This window comes from Syngnathus acus, chromosome 3, assembly GCF_901709675.1.
Source record: "Syngnathus acus chromosome 3, fSynAcu1.2, whole genome shotgun sequence".
In the NCBI taxonomy this organism is placed as follows: Eukaryota; Metazoa; Chordata; class Actinopteri; order Syngnathiformes; family Syngnathidae; genus Syngnathus; species Syngnathus acus.
In genome coordinates, this window is record NC_051089.1 from 2,142,036 (window position 1) to 2,163,306 (window position 21,271).

The 21,271-nt window shown below is 38.3% G+C and overlaps 1 protein-coding gene across 5 annotated transcripts in view; it reads right to left on the reverse strand.

The window, feature by feature from the left end:
* The window catches only part of LOC119121061 (protocadherin-9), a 106,190-nt gene that overhangs the window by 64,625 nt on the left and 20,294 nt on the right, over positions 1 to 21,271 (reverse strand). For 3 of the 5 annotated variants that reach the window (XM_037248439.1, XM_037248436.1, XM_037248441.1), the window contains exon 3: positions 4,501 to 4,602. The exons of the other annotated variants lie outside the window; for them this stretch is intronic. In XM_037248439.1, coding sequence (XP_037104334.1) covers positions 4,501 to 4,602 — 102 coding nt within the window. The remainder of the gene's footprint in view (positions 1 to 4,500; positions 4,603 to 21,271) is intronic. 5 annotated transcript variants of the gene reach the window in all.

Genomic DNA, 21,271 nt, shown 5'->3' on the forward strand with positions numbered 1-21,271 from the left:
CAAATTAATAAAGTTAGATAAGCCTGTCAGTAAAAGGTTGGATTTAATTGAATTAACCCGGAAGGTGTTTTGATGTTTCCTCCGGTGTTTGAAAATCTATTTGTGAAAGGCCCTTGCCCCCTTAACGATAATTCAAGTTTCCATGTGAGCAGCAAACAACTGAGAAGTGTCAACGTGAGGATTGACATCAGCGTAATACAGAATCGCTTCGGTCTCTTGGTCACGTTTGCGTTTGTGTCGCCGGGTGTTGCTCATCCTATTTTATATTCAGATTGCAATTTTTAGAAGTAAGAATCAGAAATGCTTTGGAGTGTATGTGTGAGACAAATTACAAACTTTCTGCTTACCAAAATGTTTGCCTCCAATTACTGGACTGTATCACTTTTCTGGCTCGTAATAACACGTATTTTCTAAGATCCCGGGGTATAAACAGGACACATCCAGAAAATACGGCAGGCCAGGAAAGGCACGCCAACTTTAACCCTGCTTACTTCACTGGTTCTTTAACAAGCCGAAACATGTCAGGTAATGCAACCTAAAATACTTTGTTTGAGATAAAAGAACCAGTGAAGTACCGTATTTTCCGCACTATAAGGCGCACTGGATTATAAGGCGCACCTTCAATGAACGGCCCATTTTAAAACTTTGTCCATATATAAGGCGCACTGGATTATAAGGCGCACTGTCGGCTTTTGAGAAAATTTGAGGTTTTTAGGTGCGCCTTATAGTGCGGAAAATACGGTAATTGAAAAGTGAAAACAAAATGAATTTAACCCTGCTTTTTATTTTGATGCTCAAGGTTAAGGTGGTCTGATACAAGAGATCACTTCTTTCAAATTGGTGGATTACTTCAAACTGAAATAATATATTTCACAACACAGTCGGGTTTAGTTCACATTTACAGCTGCGGCTCTGTTTTTTGCCACAGTGCAATGAAGAAATTCTCGACCTTAACATCCTGATGGATCATGATGCTGTAACAATTCTCCGCGGTTATTCAAGTATGAATAGTCCAGTCAAATGTGACATTCAGGGTTTCATTGATCTAAAAAAAAAAAAAAAAATGACTCTTAAGACTTTGATTTCCAATAGCGAGCTCTCACATATACATCAACCAACCTAGCACATTTAGCATTGTTTCCCGTGAAAGAGAAACGACAAAGGGCCGTAAGAGGTGCATAATAAAACCAACACGGCTGCTATTTCTTAAGACGCATACACCCCAGAGACAAACTTGATTTGTCTCCTTTTTTTCATACATATGTACCACTTTGGAAGTGTTGGGAGGGAAGGGAATTAGGGATTTAAAACAGTAGGTATCAAAGGCAATGCAGCAGTTTATTTTTCCCACAAATGCTCAAACCAAACAATCATGTGCATTTACTGGATTTCCTGACACACTTTTCTCCCCGCCTCATATTCAAAGAAGTGCATCCCTATCCAGAAACCTGGCACTGTCACTAATTTTTCTCCTTGTCAGAGACAAAGAGGGTTTTAGGGCTGTAGGAGTTCTTGCAGTGAGCTCCGCCACTTGCAGGCAATATTTCACCCCATCCATCTAGCAAGGATAATAGAGTGTCCTTGCTTTTCAACGCCTGGAGGAGTGACCAGTTATCACGAGCCAGCAGCCCTGTTGTTAATAAAACCGGGATGGGAGGATCAAGTTGAGGATAAAAAGAAGAAAGACACACGAGGGGGTAGAGGACAAACGGGTACATGTTATTTTGACAGATGTCTCCGACCGGTGAAGTTAATGTGATCAGCAATTAGTTACAGAGTTGGCATCTTACCTTTGAAGATAAATTTAGACCCACAATCACTGTGTTTAGGTCATGGCGAGGAGAAGTGAGAAGAATTGCAGTGGAGAGAAAGGGCGTGCAATAATGGGCTGATCTAGCTAATGGCCAAACTGACCTTCAGAGAAAGTCAAACATTAAGACGAGAATGTAGTGTGTCATACAAACCCATTGCATCTTATTCCAGCCTTTTGCATTTGAATTGTTGAAGGCTGTCTCAGATTTTTTATTACTCCGTGTGATGTTATTGTAAGTGTTCATTAGTTAACTATGCATTTATTTCACTGTGTAAAGGTCAGGTGTCTTTGTTTTGTTTGTCATTGAACATTCCTCAGTCTGTACCAATGTATATGATGAATGCTTGGCTGTTTTTTTGTTTTAAAAAAAAGCAAGTTGGGGCCCGCGAGTCCACTGCCGAGAGAAAAATGCTTGGATTTACCAAAATTCACCGAATTGTAATTTATGATGAATTTGGGGGGGTTTGTCAAGTCATGTCAAGTTAATTTATATCGCCCTAAATCACAAGAATCTCACATCCACAGTTGACGCTACATATCGGAATACATATTTGAGAAATGATTTGCTCCAATCTTAGAATCGGTCACAGAAATGGCGAAGTTGAGTGAAGTGTAATGATATCAATCTGGTGCCAATGTAACAGGGAATGAGCAAATTGGTTTCTGTGCGTGTTTACTGTAGCTCAAGGATCATTGCTGCACGCCTGCGGTTAAAAGAAAAAAAGCCTCTGTTGGCAATGGGAAACAACAAAATTTGTGGCAGCAAATACAATATGCTGCTTATATCATAACAAAGAAAAAAATGTTTGTATGATTTACAGAAGACAGATCACATAGTGAAAGGAGGCATATTATTTTGAAAAGAATAATTTAGAGTTGGGCACAGGCTGAAGTTTTTGAATTAAAAAATGCAAAGGAATTTTTTTGTCAAGACTACACAGGGCTTTAGAGAGGCTTCTATTCGAGTCCCTGGATGCTGTTAGTGTTTACTTTGGGGGAACTAAACTTATTTTAATGAAAATTAGATATATTAAAGAATGAAAAGAGCAATTGTATTGGAATCCACAAAATATTTAATATTTAATTTAATATTATAAAATATTCTTTTTATTATTATTTATAAATATTGATTATTATTCTTTATAAATGATTGATTTATTTTAATATTTTACAATAGAATTATATTTAATAAGTTCTAGCTATCTGTGATATGTGCTCATTACTGTGGTAGAAAAATTGTGACATCCAAGTTGCATTAAAAAAAAAACAAGAACGGCCTTTGGAGGTTTTGTTATGTGGGAAGGACCAGAAGTCTTCAATCAAAAAAGCATCATGTGCTTCACAACCACAGAGGGATAAAATATCATAGCATACTGGGAATGTTGTGCTGCTGAATTGTATATATGTGCAGGCGTTTGACCTCTTGTGCCGACTGGAGCCACAACGGTCTAATCAGTGCAGCAAAAGATGCTACCTGAGGGCTTGTAGCCAGCCTATTGGGAATTTGAGGAGGGGGGGGACTTCCATTGGCAATATTTACAGTAGATGTGTACTGCTGCCTTGCGAGCCATCCCCACGTGTTGATATTCAACCCACAAGAACACAGGTGCTAAATGTTTAATGTGTTGATGACTAATGACAATATACAGTAAGTATGCTGCAAGATAATGCTTTCTAGAGGCAGCAACACATTTGAGGTTTGGACAAGAAAAACATAACCACCTTGTTTGGACACATTTCAATTGATGTGATGCTTTTTAGGAATTTGTGTGCCTAAATGTGGATTGGTATCGCATTTTGTAATAATAATAGTTTTTGGACATTTTGCAACATTACGTTTTTTTTACATAAAAGATTTGTCCCAGCTGCTCGTCCTATCTAGCCAGTCGTTACTATGTTGGCACATGGTGAGGGTGTGTGTCCGAAGTAGACAAAATAATAATTCATATGGACCCTATAGACATCATTATGTTGTTGTCAGCCTGCACTTCCCTATTATCCTTGCGGACCTTACAAACAAGCTATTTGCGGGTGTTGTCTTCATAGAATATTCTACTATAGTACTGGGATCATAATCACAATCATTGCTCAGGTACATCAAGAAAATAAAATTTTTCAAAGACGTTCGCTGAGGCACAAATTAACTTGATGACACAGTTCATAATGTAATGCGAATGTGGTAAGACACCTTGCTCGCAAGGAAACTTCACTTTGTTTATGTGCTGTTTAGATAATGGAAGAGGAAGAGAAACTGACATCAAGATTTTTCAGTGTGTGTGTGCGTGCGTGCGTGTGCATAACAACACAAGCAATCTCCACAAACCCCCAAATGACTATCATGCTGTTTTCCAAGTATGGCGTTAATGAGTCTAATGCTTATTACTCAAGTAAAAATGGCAATATGTTTTCATCGCGTTAGGCAATGAACCTAATGATGTTGTAACTACAATGTAAGGCAATTTCTAATGAATGACAAATATACACGGTATGGGAAGAGGAAATGGGGAGCTTGTAAACAGGACTAGGCATGCTTGAATGATTAGAATGAGAAGCAAACACTTTGCTGAGTTTGGAACAAGTCAGTTCAACTTAAGAAAAATTCCCTTATGATTGGATTTAATTTATAAAATTTAATGAGATGCATGAATGTAAGGTGATTAATGGCAAATGGGACCATTTGTACTCACTAAGGGCGTGCAAGGGGTCCAATATTCAGGGTTGAGCTCAGCTCGGGGACGTAGGTCCAGATATTCAGGGTTCAGTTCAGTTCGGGCGCGTGTTAATGTTCCCTTTAATAAAGATTAGAAAATTAAAGTTAGAAAATGGTGGGTTGAATTAGCATGAGACCATATTTTTTTTAAAAAAGCATTTGTCAAAGGTGCAGATAGTAATTTGCTAAATACATTCAACAGCTGTTACATTCCACTGGGCTATGACATGAAATTACCTCAAGAGGAATGCAAAACACTTTAAAACACAGAAGTCGTCATTTAATTCAAACCTATTATAGCGTTCTCAAAGGAGCAGAATCAAGATAAATCATGAAGCGGTTTCACGACAACTTGTCACGGCGGCGCAATTAAACATGTAAATTCAGCATCGTTTAATGAGATTTCGAAAAGAAATTCCTGCTAAATTATGAGTAAATACCATCACACACCGTTTTTGTTACATTTCTTGGGCCATGTGCCCTAGATTATACGGCAAGTCAGTGGAATGGACTGAATCTTGTGGGCCCCGTGAGGTCTATGATGTATACTGTAATTATCTGCTGATTCTCAAAATGGCCGCGTGTAATGAGGCTACTCTGTATGAAACCTCAGGCATAAATCACTGTCTTTAGCCGACTTCCAGATGAACAGCATCACCACGGAGCTGAAGAAATAACGACGGATTTGTAGCAGTTAGCCGTGTTAAACTTCATCATCATCAACAAAGACAATATTGTTGCTTTAACTTCACTGGCACAATTTTCGGCCTCCATCAAAAGACTCCAAATACCTGCAGAGTTATCTCCCAAAATTTGGTAAGCAATGTATTATCTGCTAGCTGCTTTATTGCTTTGCGAAAAAGAGGTAGGATTTGTTTATTAATGCTGCATTGTATTAAATGGCAGCCTGCCAGTGTGTCTGTCTGGCTCCTGTGACCAGCATCAAAAGCTTTCTCTATAATGTGCACTGCAAATGGACATTTAACACATACCTGTATGAAGAATTATGTATTTTTTATGTTCATACACCCCGTCACCCTGATATTGAAATATGCCGATACATAATGTTGAACACTCTTTTTTGTCACGAGCCACATCATACTCATTGTTTCCCTCGGAGGGCCATTATGATTGTCTTCGATATAAAGTATACGCTACAAAACAAACTGATGAATAACTAGTTTTGAAAACTGTAATGAATGGTAATAAAAATTGCAACCAATATCAAGACAATTTGTACTTTTAGAAATGACACAAAGTCGATGCAAAATCTGTCTTGCAAAATGATATGGCGGGCCGTATCTGGCCCCCGGGGCCTTGAGTTTGACACCTACGGTATACACCGAAGAGGCTCTCCTCACAACAGCCTAAACATACTTTGAAATATGGTCTGAATAGATTCGCGGCACATTGACTATTGACGGGAAGAAAATGTGGTAAGGAGTTGACTATTGCTGATATTACCTATGAGGAAAAATATTTGATCAAGGCTAATCAAAATACATCTTTGTATTCATTGTTTGTTCACATTTTTTGCTTACATTCTGTCCCAGCTCTTTGTTGTTTTCTTGGATTTGACAAGACTGAAAATGTTTCAGGCATTCAGCAAATGTAAACAAAGTGATATGGGCCACTTGAAAGGGAATACTAAATAGGGAAAAAAAAATGCACTGTGCTTATTCCAGCCTGTTTGTTGAAATCTTGGAATAGCAAGAGATGATAACGGGACTATTAATAACACTGATATCTGAGCACAAATACATACAGAGTGTGTAGAAAAGTGTACCCTAAGCAATGAACACAGTTCGGTTTGTAAGCCCATTTTCAACCTTGTAGATGTTTTGTTTTTTTTCTTACAGGGAACATGGAAAGGTAAGAAATAGTATCATGGTGTTGAATCTCCCCATGGGGCCTTTAAAGTCATTCTGCTGAACTTGTGGGCGAGTAGATGAGTTTCATTAGGAGGATAAAACACACTTTAATTAGCTTTACAATTAGCCGAGTGTTGCCAAACCATCCCAGTCACAGCAGACCTTTAGTTCTGTTTAATTACATTGGAGATATCACAGTATGCACTCTTCCCTGACATCACAAGACTAGATCCTTCCCCCAACATTTTTTTTTTAACCGCATGTATGTCTGTCTTTGTGCGTGGTACAAAGAATGGAGCAGTGTAAGGCAACTTGTGACTCCTCATAAGACTCAGGGGCTAAAATGAATGACTTATTTGCTAGAGGTAATATTTAAGGTTATCGGGTTAAAGCTTTTTTTTTTTTTCCAATAGCTTTTTTTTTTTTTAATGGAAAAGCGAAACAGATCCGTACTTGAGGACTTTAAAATCAGCAACGTGCATGTTCCACATAGAGAAACTTTAATAAGTGGCACTTAGAGAACAGTTAAGTCAAATACGGCTTGATCTGACTGGTCTCTGGATATGGCCCAATATGGGTTCATATATTAAGACTATAATCACCCTGCCTGTGCTGGCATGGCTCTCTCCTCCTTTTCCGCCTGATGACTTACGGGCCGAAGCAGGGCTAATACAAATGAGCCTGATAAGTGCTCCTTTGTGGATAAAGTCCCCCCGGACATTAGGCTGGAATCAGCTGAGTTTGTGCTGTCTGTTATCCAACATTCTTGACCTATAAGACAAGAGTTTTGTCTCATTTTTGTCACGGACCACATCATAGTCATAGTTTCCCTCGGAGGGCCATTATGACTGTCAACGTCTTCTATATACATACAGTATACGCGACAAAAACCGATGAATAACTAGTTTGAAATCAGAGACTAGTAACAATTGTTCGAATATTTTAAAATAATCCACGGTAATAAAAATTGCTAGCAATGCCTCTTTTTTAAAAGTGAAGACATTTGTAATTTTAGTAATGACACAAAGTCGATGCAAAATTTGTCTTCGTGGGCCACATAACACGATGTGGCGGGCCATATCTGGCCCCCGGGCCTTGAGTTTGACATCAGGGTAAACCTGTCATTCAGAAACAAACATCAACCCGAATGCAATGGAACTTGTTCCTTTGCTGTTTAATAGTCAGAAAATGTTGAAAATGGACAGATGGATAGATGTCCAACATAGCCTAAACTACACATGTAGCAGAGTAAATTATATGGACAACAAGTAGTATAATAAATTCACAAACTATAAAATTACAAAGCTGTGCAGCAATTTGCCTTTCGTGTCACGGCTACATTGCACTTGTTTTAAAAATGCATATGAATGGCTCAGTTTGAATGAGCTTTAAAAAAGAAAAAAAAAAAAAAAAACGACTCTTTCCCTGCACTCTCCTAGTGCAAATGCAGCGCTTCATTTCACAATTTTGCATCAAAATATATACTAGCGGCTCAGCAGGCAGACATTGGGGAAGGCCTAACCTTCAATTATTCCGTTACGGAAACTAACGGTGCCTGTTTCACAAAGCTTTACAACCACACGTACAATACGTTCCTCTTGTACATCTCAGTCATTCTCCCTCTGTCTCCTCGTGCGTTCTGTATTCACTCGAAAGCCACAGTTTGTCTCCAAATGAAGCTCAAATAGAGATTTCTCATAAAAGCTTTCCAACGCCGATACCAATTTTAATCCAAATTGCAATTATAGAATTATAGTTTAGATGTCATATTAAATCCATATAATTTGATGTGCGAGACTAAAGAAGAGTTACAATAAAAAGACCAATATAGAGGATGAATGATATATAATTGCTAAACTCACCTCTATCTGCACCTATTACAGATGCAATCTATTCTTAGCGTGTTGGAAAAAAAAATGAGAAAGACTGAATTCAGCAGCCGCCAGGTGGGACAAAATGCAAATGTAAAGTGAATGGCAAATGACTTCATTCCGTGCCAATACTAGTACATGATAGAAACACTTGTGAAAGTGTAAGACGTTGGCAGTTAATCCAGCTGGGAGACTGAACAGCCGCTATAAAGTATGAGCAGTACAGGTTTGCAAGCTAATGGGCTTCAGCCATTTACAATACAGATGATGGAGTCATTTTTCGTGTATGGTTAAATAGCCATTTCTACCAACACGGATTACCAATTGAAGTTAGCATCTTCAATCTTATATTATGATGAAGCTTCATTGACAGGAAAATTGTCAAATTAGGTGTTGACCACAGCAGAAGCCTAAAAACGGTAGCTGATAAAATTGCAATGTGTGAAAATATCCCAAAGAGAAACCCAAGTGATGCTGTTGGACTCCCAAAGTGTTTGAGATTTGCATGGATTATTTGATAAGTATGTTAATTTATTAACTGAGATAAGAGAGTCAATTAGACGGAACCTTCACCCCAATGTCAGAAAATATATTACAGGAAATTCAAGGAGTGTACAGAGGAATTTTAATTACGGTGCAGGTTAACTAAATTTTCCTCCTCCAAAAGGTAGAAAAAGAGCAGTTACTATCATTGCTAAAAGTGTTTGAAAAGGCAATGCAGTAAATAAGAGCAACTTGTGAAATTTGTTGTTTTTGCTCCAGACACAGAAAGTAAACGTCAAAGGTTGAAATAAAATACATAATTGAGGGGATTTTTACACAATGCTTTAAATGTCAAAAATAACAAATGAAATATTTCCGTGCAACAAAGATTCATTGGCCAGTTTCATATGCAATATATTGACATTTGTCCTCATAAATGTATAACGTGCCAAGAAGAGCCTGCGATAAATCATAAAGCGATACGAATTAATATTAGCGCAGATTGAAACGAACCCACGGTGGGGCCGTGGCAGGTAATCCACAGTTAATAAAGGCATAAGATGTTATCTGCACTAGGCCAGCTATAATGCCACTAAATGAGATGAAGTCAAGTGTAGTGGGGCCAATGGTGCAGATAGACTGTCTCCGAGTTGCCCTTAATAGCAAAATCACTCAGCCAACGTTAAACCTGTAGGATTTGAAGGATTTGAGGTTACAAAGGAAGAAGGGAGGCGCTCCAGAACATAACGATCACTTAAACTGCAAGATGTTTGCTTCAAAGACTCTCTTGTACTTCAAATGTGGTCGGAATAAATGACTTTTAATGGCTCAAGTAGGCTTTGGGGAGCTTGGCGCTGGTGTTGCTAATGACAGTAAGTGACTATGGTAACAACTACATTATTGGATGTAATGATGTGTCGTAATGCGGTCTGTATGCATATCCTATCGATTGTGGAAGTTAAAGTGTCCGCCGCTTGAGAAGCTTAATGCGTTCTTAAAGCCACACGCAATGAACAGCCAGAAGAGTTGGTCAGGAAAAGTAAAGTTGGATGTAAAACAGAGGTTACGTTATAGTGCAGTATTGATTCTTTTCACTTCAAATCCATTGCTGATGGCCTAAAGGTATCAAGAAAAATAAAAGGTGAAATAAATCCCAGATCCAGGTTTTTGAGGCGTTTAGGGATTAATGAAGCTCAGAAGGACTTAAAAGGGAGCTGTTAGTTAGAATGTTGGATAGGAGTTTGCCATCAACCTTTCACTTGTTCCCCCAGCTGCTGCCGCAATGAATTTTAAAAGCTCCGGGTTTTTAGCTCGCCCGCCTTCTGTTATGTGCCATAAAGTCCGTTTCTTAATGTGATCTGGCCTCTTTCCATAAATTCCAACCCCGGGGCACGAAATGTGCACCACTGCATAAGCATATTTTAATGGCCATCCTACTCAAAATATTTTGGAACATTAACATCACGTCATTGCACAGAAAGTGAAATAATCAGTTTATCAGGTGCTGTGGGTAACTGAAGACTGCAAAGAAAAAATTATGAGTAAATTATTAAAATTATTCTTTTAATATTGATATTATCAGAATGTGGAGTTTATTATTATTCAATATGTACATAAAATAAAAAGACAAAAACAAAACAAAAATGAATCCAGTGCACTCCTGTTTTAATTCTCTGCGAGCAGTTTGTAAGTAACCATGTTATGGAAACAAATGAAGAAAAACTGCAGAATAAAACCAAACATACTCATAAGTGCCACTGAAAATATCAATTCTGTGTTTCTCTCAGGGCATACTAAAATTGATATCTTGCCTAAGCTTGGAAGCAGTTCTCACAAAGAACAAGAAACACCCAGTCAAAATGTGACATGTTTCTTTTTTTCTGTTGTTTAAAACCTATCCTTGGGGAATATTCCCTTTATGTTGACTTTTGCCGAGACCCTTTAGTGTGGAAAATTCACACAGGATTGAAATATGCAGCACTAGTTTCCTAGTTTCTCATTTCCATTCAAATATAGTACAATAAACGTGCAAAGCCCATTGGAGGGGAAAAAAGGCTACATATATTATAAGATTTGGAAATACTGAAGCCTGATACACAAGACCAAGTAAAAATAGACTCAACACATAACTAATTTTGTTTCCAGAATATTGTGATTGCTTCCAGTCTTCCATTCATCATCTATACCACTTAAAATGTTGTACTGTACACTTGCCCGGCAGCTAGTCAATTGTAAGCCATGCTCCCAATCACGATCTAATCAAATAGGATTATATGTAATTAAATAGTCTATTGATATCCCGCTAATCCCTTTGATGATAATAACGAGCAATTTAGTAAAGTGTTCAGTTCGTGTGCCCCCCACCGTTTTGAATTTCCACCAATGGCCATAAAAGCAACCACAAATCATATCGTTTTCATTGCGACGGACTTTTGCATTTCAACTCTTTCACACTGTGCCGATACGAGTTATGTGCGTGAGCATCCTGTACTGTATGAAGACAATGTAAACACTAGTTTGCAAACTACAATAATGTGCAGATAAGCTATGCTGAGCGCGAGCGTTCTCCTCAGATGCTTATTGCCTAAATCTCTTTCTAACTGGCAGGGAATCACATAATTGGCTGTGGTCCATTTGCTCATCCGTGAGTTTTTGTGTGTGCGTGTGTCCTCTCACCAACAGCAGATTTTAATGAATCGGTTTTACAGTGTTTAGCGCTGCTGGCTATAAGAGGGTCAGGGTGGGAGTGAATGACTCTGACCACTGAGAGACAGCCAAGCATGGATATCTATATAGTCTCCATGGTTTGAGCCCAATGTGACTGGCTTAATAAAAAACAATCCTGCTTTCTTTCTCCTAGTTTACTACTATCATGCCTCTCCTATTGAAATATAAATACCTGTATTGCAAATACGGGGGGGTGTAGTAGCATAAGTGTGACGCATTGCTTGACGCACAGCCGGCGCAGAAAAGTATGCATGGCTCACGGCAGTGCACTGAGAGCCAAGTCTACTGATTTACCATGTCAACTTGTCTAATTCACCATGTTCTCCGTGTTGGCCAGACAACCCATGTAGACTGCTTCAAACCAGCCACACGAGCAGAACTGGCACTTGGGGGTCTGCCCACTGTGTCGCTGGCTATGTCACACCTGCCAATCAAATGCAAATACCACCAGATAGAATGCGAAGAAGCGCTTGTGTTACGGCTCCTGCCAGAACGATGCAAGAGCTTTTGTCAGAGATGCAGCATGGATACGAAAGTCAATTGGCCGTCCACTTTTAATTCTTGGTATTCAAATATTTTTGAATTGGTCTTCCCTTCTGGTCGACTTTTTAGGGAGTATTGGTTGAAACAAACAATTTTCATATCAGTGTAATTAAATGAGAAATGGGGTGCACTTAAAATATATAGCGCTTTATTACATCACTGTTGTGGTCCAAGCAATTTTATAGAAGCTCCCATTAATTCACCAATGGGCATCTGCTGCCAGCTTCTTGCCCACAGCAGTCAGTCAAAGCCAGGAATTCAAACATCTGACCCTTTTCTGACTTGACAACCCAATGTACCAACTGAGCCACAGCTGCCAAACAATGGCGCCAGGATAGCCTTGAAGCAGATTATGCCGAAGATGTACTCGTCCCTGGATAAATCCTTAATGGGGTTATGCAGTAAACAAACATAAAAATCACTAAAAAGAACAAAACACAGTGTTCCTTTGCAAAAATATTGTTGTGAAGTTGCTTGAGGAAAACATCACTGTATTCCAAATTAGGAAACCATCTAGCTAACCATCCATACGTAGTGCTTAACCTTACTATGGTGTGCCTTCAGGTAAGAGGCGGAGTCTCTGGACAACCAGCCAATCAGGGCACTGCATTAACAAACTAGCACCATGAATGCTTTTGGGGATAGAAAACCGGATTTAAACAAAGCATTCGAGGGAAAGTAAATGTTCGTGAGTTAAGGTAGCTTTTATTATCAGTCATGAACAAAGTCATTTCAAAATGCGACACAGTTAATGAGAGATAATCGTGTTGGTCAATATACTGTGCTTATCATACAATGAAGGAAAATAAATGTGTTCGGTGTCCTTGCCAGATGATTTGCTCCTGTGCGTCTGTTCACATCCAGCACAGCATGCACTCACGTCGACCGGCTTTATAGGCGACTGAGGAGCTGAATGGACGCTGACTTTATTTACACATCCTATAAAAGTGTAATGAGCATCTGAATATGCAAAATCGTATGAAGGAAGAACAATCTGATCATTGGCGTGCATTTACGCATCGTACTTGATGTCGGCATCTGCTGGTTTAGTAATTGGATCTTGTTTTTTATGGCCAATTAGATGGAAAAACAGGATTGTGGAGGAAGCAGGGCAGGGGGAGACAGAAACAAGTAATGCAGTGTTACACAGGCAAGAAGGAAATTGTAAGGGCTGTTGAGCCTACGTAGGCACTTGTTGACCATGTTAGTTGTTGCGACAGCAAAATTGATCTAATTTTGCTGTTCTAATAAAATAAATGAGGAAAATATGCTCTCATATTAAATAGTTTACTTCCAACCCAGTTGATATCTTTGACGTCTATAACCGTCAATGGCACTGAATGAATTAATGGCTTTAACAAAACACTTGTGGAGCAATCAAATGACTTGTAGGAAATGAATGCTTTTGACTAAAAGACCAATGCTGTCTTTACATTCAGTAAATAGTCAATTAACCAAATGAGAAAGTAATTGCCCCGGGGTGATCAATGCTTCAGAAACGAATTTAATCATTTACCAAACTGTTAAATTGCAGGTTTTACATTATAAACTCTCAATTGGTCTCCTTGGGACTAAAGACACAATTACAAAAGATACTGTACTGAATTCACAGTACAATGTTGGAAAAACATCATGAAAATTCTGAATGCCACTGCCACATAATATACAATGATGGACTTCCAGCCCGCTCTTCTCCAATGCATGCATAGCCCTTAAGGTTCATTATAAGATAATTCTACCGTGTATTAATCAACAAATCTGTCTGCTGTCACCAGTTCTGTCCATGTTTGACGGTGCTCCAAATGAACGGGAGGGCTCGGCCGTAAAACCAATGACATTAAAGTTAATGCCAGAACATTACTCAGACAATGTGCAAGAAAATAACCACCATGACAGTTTAGCAGGAAAAGGTCAGAATGGAAATGACTGTTCACTCATTATGCGGCTCCTGAGGCAACTTTTTACTGTCACTCGTTAATTAGTGTCAAGGCAGTCACTGCCAACTTTTGACTGGTGTGGCAGCTCAACTGGTTTCATTTAAGGTGGGGAAATTGCAGCTTGCAAACGGTGCATGTCATTCATCATCCTATAGAGGTTTTTACAATTTGGCATAATGTCACATGGATGGGACCACACTGAAAACAAAACAGGATGTTGCAAAATCTAAAATAGACCTTTTAACCACACTTACATGCACCGAGTCTCTTAGTGTTGCATTTTTGCCCAAATGTGCGACTATTTTATAAAATATGTCTGCGCTCCGTTTCACGAGAATATACTGATGTTAGGGGGGGGGAAATGGTTTATAAAGATATTAAATTTTCACTTCACTCTTAAAATGAAACAATCTTGTAGCTCAAATCCAATAACATAATTTTATTAACCGGATAATTAATAAATGACTCAATCAAATGACTCGAGAGAAATCTGCATTTTTATCATTTGGAAGACTAAAGGGACTCACTTCTCCATCCCTCCTCCTCCTCCTCCTCGTTCTTCACTAATGTGCATTCCCTTTGCATTTGTCTCCCAACTTATGACTCACTCGTGTCTGTGCCCCACTGTGCGTGTGCGGAGACACAATTGAATTAACAGCATGGCAGAGTCACAAAATCATACTCAAATCAAGGATGACATATCAACAAAAAGCGTCAATTGCTTCAAATATTTACTTAATTGCATCTAAACTCTCCTGGGTTGTCACATTTGGACTTGTTAAAATACCAAATAAAAATAAAATATATTATAATAAAATAAAATACCACAAGCTGTGGCTGTGTATTCTTGTTGTCCCATTTAAAAAAAAAGAAAAACATTTCAACTGAGGCTCCTTAGCAGGATCTAGTCGTCACGTTTGGACTTGTTAAATACCAAATAAAAATAAAATAAATAATAATAAAATACCACAAGTGTATTCTTGTCCCATAAAAAAATAAATAAAATACATTTCTACTGAGGTTCCTTAGCCGGATTTGCATTTAGTTGTCACATTTGGACTTGTTAAATACCAAATAAAAATAAAATAAATAATAATAAAATAAAATACCACAAGCTGTGACTGTGTATTCTTGATGTCCCATAAAAAAAATAAAAAAAAATTCTACTGAGGTTCGTTAGCAGGATTTGCAGTCAGGTGAAATACGTAACTCATGTGTCACAGTTTGCTCCGGGTATTAAGACAATCAAAGAACTGTAAAATCGGCCCTGGACTGGGTAATCTCGTGTTCTGGCAAAGTCTCACTGGGACAGACTGCATTATTTATGGAAACAATAAGACTATGTAAGAGCCAACTGTTGACTGGTATTGTACCAAAAATGGCGTGGACATTTTAAACTAGGTTTGGGAATAGGTTTCAAAATAAAAGCGCTAACAAAAAGTGTTGTACACAGATGCTTATGTTCTTATACTATTTCAAATAAACACTAGTCCCAATCTTGAAAGCACGTAAATATTTTTGGAGGGAATTGTTAGATTGTGTATCTTCATGAGAACATAAACTAAAGTTAGCCGGTCTAAGCCCTAAAACTCCGGGGCTGAAAATGATTCCCCCTGTGTACAATAGGCATGAAAAATAATTTTGCCAAGAAAATACGTCACAGTCCTCTACAAAATGTATGGATTTTACACCTCATACCTTTGCCAGGTTAGTTGAGTATTGGCCGTAGTACAAAAATTGCAACTGAAGGTCAAAGGCTCAAGTGGACAGAAATCACAGCGTATACTATTTGTAAGTTGAAGGGCTGCTCTTGCAACTTGAAAGCTTTCTGTTCATCCCCGTTTGGCCTCCAGGCGGAGAGATGCATTGCTGATGGAAAGGCCCATTATCAGACTAAAATACTCCAGTCACAAGTCTCTTCAGCAAGAGTGACGTTGCTTTGGAACGTCTGATAATAAGTGTGATTTGATAAAAGCTGGAAGACGAATTAACGACAACTAGGTCAAGTTAATGCTCAGTGTGTGCGCGTGTGCATGTGACAAAAATGCCATCCATCAAAATTGTTTCTTGGAAGATGTGCTAGAAAAATGATGTCAAAATCTCCCATTTCTGGTGGAATTTTTGGAAGGCCTCAAAAGACACAAAACTTTTTCAAATGTTTTTTAAATATTTTATATAAAAAAACTTTTTTAAAAATTATACAAAAATTTACAAATCTAATCAGCCAATGAAGTGGAATAAAGACGAAAATGTAGATGCAATTATTTTCTTTAGTTTTTTTTTTCGCTGGTAGGACTTGGCATCAACATAGTGGAATTTGTTTTATGAATGAAATGTGTTGCCTGAAATCAAGTACGTATGTTGCTGTTGGATGCGGCGACTAGAGTATCAGAGGATAGCGCTTCCCAAACAAAGCATTGGCACCGCACAGTAATCATTCAGCATCAGTGTCACTGGCAAGCTTTCTTTTTTATGCACACATGATTTTATAGTTTATAACCAAAGTTATATAGCTGTCAGTTTTTCAGTTACTCCAAAGGGAGCCAAGACTGTACTCGTGATCCACTGCATGATCAACTTTGAGATAAATAAATATATAAAATCAGCATGTTTTAAAGTGAACTTAAGATGTGACTGGGCTGTATCGGCAACTAGGTCATAAGCAATGATAATAATAAAATAAGATTCGGTTGATGTGTACCAAAGTTGTCAGATGACTTTACGCATGACATTCCCGATACCCACCACATGATCACTCAATGACATGAAGTGTCTGTGCTCAGAATTTTCTTAATAAAACAGTTTGACTTTAGGACAACAACTTGTGATTAAGAATATTGCCTGTGGATCTGACAAAACTAAGCATAGAAAAACAAAACCACAAGAAGTTGCATCCCGTGATTTTTCTTGCATTCATTTTTTTTTGTCATTTTTGTTTCTCCCTGGGATTTATGTCTACTGATTGACTCGGGCAGCTCGAAAGCATCCTCTCCTTTTCCCTGATGAACTCCCTTTTTCATTTTTGGCTGTGGGTTTCGGGTCATTATCTTTCTGCATAGAGGATGAATTTCCCAATCAATTCGGATGCATGGTTTCAATCTGCCTCACTGCCAAAATACTTTTCAAAGGAGGTGTTTCACAAAGCCGGAGTTTTATGCAGCTCAGATTTTCCTAAAATTAGCTTTGGGACTACAATGCATGTTTTTCATCAGTGAAATGAAGTTAAAACCTTCCAAAATCCTGGAAATGATTCAGCAGCATATTATTATTGCAGCAACTGAAGATAGGATTTTAAAAGTACCTTTTATTAAACTGGTGCCAAAAAGTGTCTTGGAGGTTTATAGCGGCACCAATTGCAAGCTTAAATTCTGGGAAGTATCGATCACAAGCTCGTAAACAATTTCTGCGGAATCGTAACACTTGTCTCGGTGTAACGTGTAGAAAACTGGAATTCGTTAAGGCCGGTTTGATTTCTTTTTGTTATAGTAATTCCGGTAAAATTACTTGGTGTTCAATCGTACAACTTTGGTAATTGTGTTTGGTGTGTTAAAGTTGTCTATTTATTAAAGGCCACTTTAATTGGATATCATCAGTTTAATTCGATTCTAGTCACTTTCACTGCCGCACTGAAAGAGTCGTAACATCTTTTTTGTCCTCACGATTCTGAGATCATACAGCACTTTGTGGTATCTAATAAACCACAGAGAAATTAAATTTTAAAATCTCCACAATAATAAAATGCTATATAAATTCATTATTGGCATGGGGCAAAATCACATCAATAGTGCATGAATACATAAAAGAAACAATGCCAAATATTAAATCGAGAATTTTATTTATTTCATTCCATGATATCATAATTTGTTTTATACACTTGGATATGAACTTTTTTTCCCCAAATCATTTAATTATAGTCCCTCATTATTCTCAAAGTGATTAAAACATATATTTGTATGATTTCTCAATTAAATGTTCACCTCGTGTGGGCTTCTCTTCACAGCAGACACGGTGTCTTGTTAAATTACAGCAACTAGCATCCTTTGCAGTTAATTAATCCCGTATGACCGGCAAGCAACATAGATTTGAAAGGTAAACGATAAAAACAGCAGTCAATAATGGAACTCAGATAGCTCAAGTGGTAATGGAATTACAGTAATTCTTCCACGACCACTCTGATTAGGGACTGCAGTGTCATATGAGGTGCCATTTCAGTTAAATCGGTGTCTGTTTGTGATTGACAAACTCAATCCACTTTAGTGTACAATATAAGGACATCTTGGTAACGTTAGTTTTTTATTTTTTAGCAATTTTTGTTTTTGACCTTCTGTTCATCTTTGCTCTTTAGCCCCAAAGTGCTGAAAGAACACGTGTGAAACGTGTTTATGTCTTACTTGTGTGTAACGAAGTTTACTTCAAATGAGTGTAAAATGTAATCATGTCTATTTGGGGAGGGTTGAATTTAACCAGCTCAGTGGGCCTAGTGGTAGATGTCCGCCCTGAGACTGGAAGGTTATGGGTTCAAACCCTGGCCGGGTCATACCAAAGACTATAAAAATGGGACCCGTTGCCTCCCTGCTTGACACTCAGCATTAAGGGTTAGATCACCAAATGATTCCCGAGCGCGGCACCGCTGCTGCTCACTGCTCCCCTCCCCCCAGGGGATGGATCAAAATCACACGGGGATGGGTTAAATGCAGAGGACAAATTTCACCACACCCAGATGTGTGTGTGACGATCATTGGGACTTTAACTTTAACTATTGCTCTTACTGCCTAATCTAACAGCAACAATATAAGCCTGCAGAAATTACAGTAATGAGATCTATTGTGTTGTTCGAATGTTGCGTTTAAAATTTTTTTTTTTTTTTTTGTGATACCATATTGAGAGCTGCTTCGAGTGTTTTCCTTTCATTCATGCTTCATGAGTGCACCAGATGAAGTAGCTATCTATTAAGTGCACATGAGCTTTCACCATATTTGTAAAATGTCTTTTTTGTTACTGGTTTTTTGATCGATAAAACCCACAACCAAAAACAAAACCAGGAGGAGCTTTAATTAGCTCAAATTATAATTCCAACATCTGTGGATTGAGCTCTTGTTAATGTTGAATTGAACATTTCTGCCCCTGTCAGTGTGCAGCACATTTTTCAAACCAGCACAGTTGTACCGAGCCAGCGGATCCAAATGTGAGAAGCTCGTTGCCATTGTTTTACTCGAGAGGGAAAACAAATTCCAACTTGTCAGTCCGACTGCCAGAGCTGCGATTGCAGTAATACGGTGTGGTTCTTTAGCAAAGCTGCTGTCTTTGCACATTGGCAGCAGCGCGTCAAAGTCTATCAGAAGCCTCAGCACAATACAACTCCGTCAACGACGACAATCAGAAGGCGCACTGACACTCAAATTGTTAACAAGATGCCTATTTTCCCCAAACGATGGATGCAAGACGTGCGTCAACAGACGTGCATTCAAAATAACTGTATGGATGTATCCACTTTACATCTTACTTGAAAATGTTTTTGATCCACAATAAACAACACGGCCTCCAATAATATACGGTTGTTATTCCCTCGTGTAAACATGACCGGGCACACCTGCTACTCGTATTTGATTCGACTGCGTAGTCAGATCATTTATTTTTATTTTTTCTAACTACACGTGCCACAGTGCTCCCGAGAGCCAAGGTAATCGCGAAGGCAAGCCACCATCTTTCCAAAGCAACTCATGTTTACTCTTATGCGGAATGACAAGCACATGCAGAGAAAGTGAGAACGCGCAAGTGTAAATTAGGTCCCCTGTCTTCCCCACATTAATTATAAATTAAGTATAATTGCGGTGGGATTTACCAAAGTCAATTCGTTTAGACTGACTGTAATAGAAAGGTGGACCTTTCTAACAAGCTCTAAGTATTGTTTTTAAGAAGAGCTGTGTTGTTATCACCAAAAACAAGGTGCGCAGGGGTTTAAACGCGTGTTTACAATTTGCTGTGAATGAATGATATGCAGCGTGGTACGTGCTAATGCTTTTTAAGCTTTAATGTTGTTAAAAGCTTTTCTTATTGTACACAATAAAATTTTACCGTTTAAATGAATTAGTGAAATGGGTGCCGACACGGTGATTAATGACCACCTTATATTAATTTAAACACACATTAGACTGGCGGTAGTAGGAAGGAAGCTTTGTGTGAATTTGCAGGCAATGTGTAGATAGCACGTTAAGAAGGAACCGTGACTTTACAGGCTCAGGCTCGGATGCTTCAAATGGGATGTGTCGTTTACTTCTTAATGTCTCTTAGGGAACCATAGTGTCTATGAACTGAGACAATTGGAGTTAAACTATTTATTTTTTATGATGCAAAAAGCGAGGCATGAATATGTCTTAAGTGGATGGAGCACTAATTGGGGTATATTTTCTATTCGAGGCACAGACACTATTTTCACATTTTTGCCTTGGATAATTGTGTAGAATTTTAAAACTTTATGGAAAACCAGTGCGATTGGAAATAATTCCAACTGATTTAGCAGTATTATATATAAAAAAAAAAGAAAAAGACCACCACTTTGGCTGTCTTTGCTTCAGATAATTTGCTAATGATGTCACTCGTTGCTAGGGAAAGACTTTGGTGCTATTTTGGCATGACCTGTTTTGTCAACACTAACTTTGCTTGCATCATTTTCAAATGATCTCATTTACAATTAACCAGCATTCAATTAAAGACAGATTCCGATGAAATGAATATGAAGACGATAGAAATGGTTGTTTGTTTGAAATAGTCATTGATGAAAGTAAATGGGAGGCAATTGAACTGTCTGCCAACTCCTATTGATCGGAATTTGTGCAAGCGCTAAAAGAAAACCATGAACCGATGCCTTAACATGGAATTGAATTAACAAGTCATTCATGCCACATACAAATAATAACAGCTTTACAAAAATGGACCTATAGAATGAAAAATGATCTCTTGCCGAGAAGTGGACCAATTACCACGACAAAAGATATGCAAGACTATCCTGTGAAAGACGGTTTTCTATCGTGAGAGTGGAGCTAACTTTCACTCAGTGGGTTACAATGAACCTTTCATCCTCTTATATTAGCCCGTTACTATTGGTTACCGTACGCGCTTAAACATCAGAACCACTGCAGTGGTACTGCAATACAAAAACACAAAACGCAGCCGGATCATCTGTCATGCTCACCACAAGGGTGATCGTAACTTTAATCTCAGATTGATTGAGAAAATAGCAAACAATTATGATTAATAATTGGCTACTTGATTTCAGTACTTCACTTTATAGTATCCAAGATATCAGGGCATTTATT